We start from the raw sequence: 4,887 nt of genomic DNA on the forward strand, positions 1-4,887 counted from the left end.
TAAACATTATCCTATCTGTAATTTTGTACGACTAATATGTACCTCTAGAGGTATGGACTACCTCAGGTCATTAATATTAACATTATCCTATCTGTAATTTTGTACGACTAATATGTACCTCTAGAGGAATGGACTACCTCACATACTTAATATTAAAAACATTATCCTAATTGTGATTTTGTACGACTAATACCCCCAGAGGAATGACTACCAAATCCTTAATATTTTAAACAGTATCCTATCTGTAATTTTATACGACTAATACCTCTAAAGGAATGGACTACCTCAGATCCTTAATATTAAACCGTATCCTAATTGTAATTTTGTACGACTAATACCTCTAGAGGAATGGACTACCTCAGATCCTTAATATTAAACCGTATTATAAATGTAATTTCGTAAGACTAACTGTTCGACCAGCTACTGTGTTGCGATAATCCAGTCTGTATAAACATCGCTGATGATATATAAGAATGAGAAGCAGCCCGTAGCTTGTGCATACAACAAGAACACCCGCATCGCTTTAAGCGAAGTGTACCTGTGAAGGGCAGTGATTCTAGGGAAATGTAGTCAGACATGTCATTAACCAAGACAATGCTCCCAATCCGAACTCTCCACTTTGCGTGAGATTGTTGGGAAATAATCGTTCCCACTTGAAAATGATTGCATCTGGAAGTCGGGTGCGTGTATGTAGGCAGAAGTCCCAACCCGAACTCTCCCTGCTGCACGTCGAGTGGTTTAGTGTTCATGGTCTTTTATGCGCGGCTGTGGCTGTATGTTCACACAGATTCAGGTCATGTGTATACTACCTAGTTTAATCTCTGACCGCTAAACCGCAGTTCTTCGTTCGCCGCAATGATCGTTAAACCCCCCATACATGTTAATACTATTGGCCGAGAGAAAATATCCTATGCAATGGCTGGGTGAATGAATCGGCTCGTAAGTATTTGTCGCATAGCACGAATCGAGCCACTGATTGTGTAGTGGTTTGAGGAAGGGCAATATATCGAGTTTATTAGAATATTTGTTATATTCGCTATTTATCTAATGGTCGACCCCGGCGCACATCTCGGCACTGTGCACACACCGCCAGCGGTGCTGAACACTACATCGTTCCATGTGGCCTCTCCTTTATTATTGATCTTGAATCCAGGTTGAATCTGCTCGAACACCTTCTTCTTTGGGTTGAGCTGCTCATCAGCCTCGCCTACACCACGACGCAGGTTGGATACAGACTCAAATGGTTAAGATACCGACCCAAATGGTGGGACGCCATGAACATACTAACGACAGGCAATCAGGCGCATATACGACTCAGTAGTACAGTGTTCACGTGGTAAGCAAGGCAAGCATACGGATAATCAACGCATCCGCTGATCGGAGACGATGTCTCGCAGTTGAACAACATCGACTAGCATTTGTGCCAGCTGACAGGAATAGCACATGCGCTTATATCATTTCAAAGAATCCCCACGCAGGCATCAACAGTCCTGCCACCAACGTTTGTGTACACAGCTATACAAATGGTCGCGCACACGTGTACACAAATGCGTGCTACAGGATTACATAACCGAATCCGTGTATAGACCCGACTCTGCAATGGACTCAGTAACATGCCTCGATGCAACGTATACACCTACCTGTGAAGCCTTCGAATGTGATCAGGTCTCCAGGCTTGGACCCGGTTGGGGGGGTGACCGTCTCAGTGATGGGAGCGTCAGCGTTGGTCGCGTCGACACCACACATGACCATGCCGCAAGAAAGAATACCACGCATCCTGTCCACGCGATGAGATACAGGTAGGAAGAGCCAACTGAAAATGGGCACACTACATATCATACGCTGAGATTCCGCACACTACCCCATGTCAGAGTGTAGCATACTGGAATATACTTAAGATCGGGCTTTTATGCTTAATTGAAGCATACTGTATATACTAAATATAAGCATTCCATCATGTACCGATTGTAGATACACCATTCTGTACCAGCACAAATCATGTTGTTTTACTATAGAGTTATGTACACTTTTCTAGTCTAAACTCAGGTACACTATGCTGCTTCATCTTGTATGCGCGGCACAAGAGTGTAGCACGAGCAGTGACAGTAATCATGATATACTAGTTGAGCCCCTCCACTTCTAAGCTTTCCTGTGGGTACAATTCTAAAATGTATATGCACGAAGCGTGAAACCCATTGCAACCTGCAGGCATCGGAAAAGCTACACTAGTATTCGACAGATATAAGAAGCCAAACACGTTTGGCCCATACCGCAGCAGAAGCCCGCAGTTGTACGTGGCAAGCGACCCAGGCAACAGTACTTGCGGCTATTATAGCGCAATAGGGATATGCATCTACCACTAAACATGTCGAGGAGCAAAGGTAACGAGGGGAACATGTATAGCGGAGGCGGAAAACCTCAACTGACATTGGGTATGACACAAAAGGCAACGGAATGTATATACAGACACCAATAAAACACAGCATCGCCAAACTCACAAGCATACTTTGCGGGTTTCAAGTTCAGCAACACAACCACATCTCTGCCCTTCATGTCCTCTAGTGTGTAGCACTTGACCAGCCCACTGATGATAGTGCGAGGTTTCTGTCGGAGCGTTATGGAAAAGAAAAAAGATCAGCGATGTATATTGTTGGGCTACACCTAAACAGTGGAATGGCTCATGAACTAATTGAACATCTACAGACTCTTAAGTATATCCTCAAATATGTACTCAGTAATCACAATTTTTCTCTCCCCAAAAATTCGGGTTAGAAATCGGAATGATCGGTTAAAACTTCCACTCCGACAAAGCCAATGATGTCGTAAACGCATACGAACATCACTACTTACACACGCGAGCGCTTGTATATTGCGTTCATCAAGATATTCGCATAAACAACAATCAAGTACCTCTTCTCCGACATCAATCTGTTCCAAGTACAGGCCATCAGCTTCGGGATGCTTCTCCACTTCAACGATCTTGCCAACCACCATTTTTAACCGAGAGATGTCTAGAGGCTTGTCACCGGCGGCCGGAGCTACACAACAGAGACCAGCATACTCGAAACATTCATAAAATACACAGTAGTGGTTTGCAGGTCACCTTAAAAATTGCAAATAAAATTCCGATACTGCCAAGGAAATATATTTAACTAGCAGGTAGGATAATATCTATCCCATTTTAGCCAGATCACCACATTCCCTGCATAGTCATTCAATATTGAAATGTAGTGCGTATGAAACCCCTACACACTCACACACATATATATACATACATAGATCTGAATGTCTATGCATACCCTTATCGGCCTTAGGTGCCTTAGCTTTCTTCTCCTTCTTCTGGCCACTGTGTTGGGTGGCAGCAGGTTTCTCCGCCTCAGTAGAAGTCGCACCGCCTGCACTTGGCGCGCTACTACCGGTAGACGAGGGCTCTGAGCTCGCCTTACTTAGATCCTCACCGGCAATGTTCTTGCCATCCAATTCAAACGCTGTTGTTGTGATTAATACTACCGATTTAAATAGGGTATGGACCAGGTGGTATCTATGCTGCAGACTGCGACTGCACCTCAACTACATGTGTCGAATGCTTGTGAGTCCAGGCACGGCAGGGTTCTTGTTACCAAGCTGCCAAACTATACGGATACATCGGCAAAATATTAAGCGGTTTGTCAGAAGCATGTGACCATCACCTGAGTTCCTATTCAATACTCTCATAGAAGCTCGACGTTATCAAAATGCAATACGAACACGCACTTTGTCGATGAATACGGAATACTTATACAATCAGTAAACTTGCAGGTTCGAATATGCTAACACTCGGTTTGTGTAATCGAAACTCTACGTGAGGGAGCCAACATCAGAGCTGCGGTTAGCCATAGAACCAGCGCGGCCCTCGTATATCATGCTCCTTTATTAATATGATAGACTTGACACTTCACAGCATATTTCAGAAAATATATATATATGCAGTCAAGAACGCAGCAAAGAACACAAATATTATACATACATGTATCCGTATATGCATACACTTATGCACATGTAATAATGCATGATGTATGTATATATGTATAACTATATGTAGTATATATATATATATATAATATACATACATGTATGTTCGTATACATATATATGTCAATACGCATGCAGTTTATACAAGTACGCACGGTATACATAAAGTGCCTGGTATGCAAGTAAGAATAATCTAAAGTAAATATGTAGACGTCCCCTGGTGTGAGTAAATGTAAACATACAAAAATCCCCTACGCACAAATATACAGACACCCGTACACACCCACATATATATATACAAATTCACAACCACAAACGCAAACACACACGCACACGTGTACACAGACACAGATATATATATATAATATACAGGTTAAACCAATTATAAAAATTATACCAACACACACATATATATATATATCTATACATACATATAACAAACATATACAAATACATATAAATATACATACGCACACGCACCCACACATATATATATATATAAATATACAGAATATACAGATTATACACACACACACAACCACAGACACACATATATATATATAAACATATACATAGAGATATAAATATATATTATATGTATACACACACACATACATGCATGCATGACTACTAAAACATACATGCATACATACATACATACCCCTATGCATACATATACATACATACATACATACACACACACACACGCACACACACATATATATATATAGATATAGATATATATATACATATAACAAACATATACAAATACATATAAATATACATACGTACACACCCACACAAACACATATATATAAATATACAGATTATACAAATTATACACACCCACAGGCATATATATATATATAGATGCAT

General features: G+C 41.0%; 1 protein-coding gene across 1 annotated transcript in view; it reads right to left on the reverse strand.

Moving 5' to 3' along the window:
* Positions 1–1,040: 1,040 nt before the first annotated feature.
* Positions 1,041–4,887, reverse strand: part of SARC_12104 (hypothetical protein) — a gene marked incomplete at both ends in the record, with an annotated part of 5,186 nt that continues 1,339 nt past the window's right edge. Inside the window, 5 exons of the mRNA XM_014293795.1 lie at positions 1,041–1,207; positions 1,641–1,813; positions 2,507–2,604; positions 2,911–3,038; positions 3,300–3,488. Of these exons, the coding sequence (XP_014149270.1) occupies positions 1,041–1,207; positions 1,641–1,813; positions 2,507–2,604; positions 2,911–3,038; positions 3,300–3,488 (755 nt within the window). The remainder of the gene's footprint in view (positions 1,208–1,640; positions 1,814–2,506; positions 2,605–2,910; positions 3,039–3,299; positions 3,489–4,887) is intronic.

This window comes from Sphaeroforma arctica (genome assembly GCF_001186125.1).
Source record: "Sphaeroforma arctica JP610 unplaced genomic scaffold supercont1.2075, whole genome shotgun sequence".
NCBI lineage: Eukaryota > Ichthyosporea > Ichthyophonida > Sphaeroforma > Sphaeroforma arctica.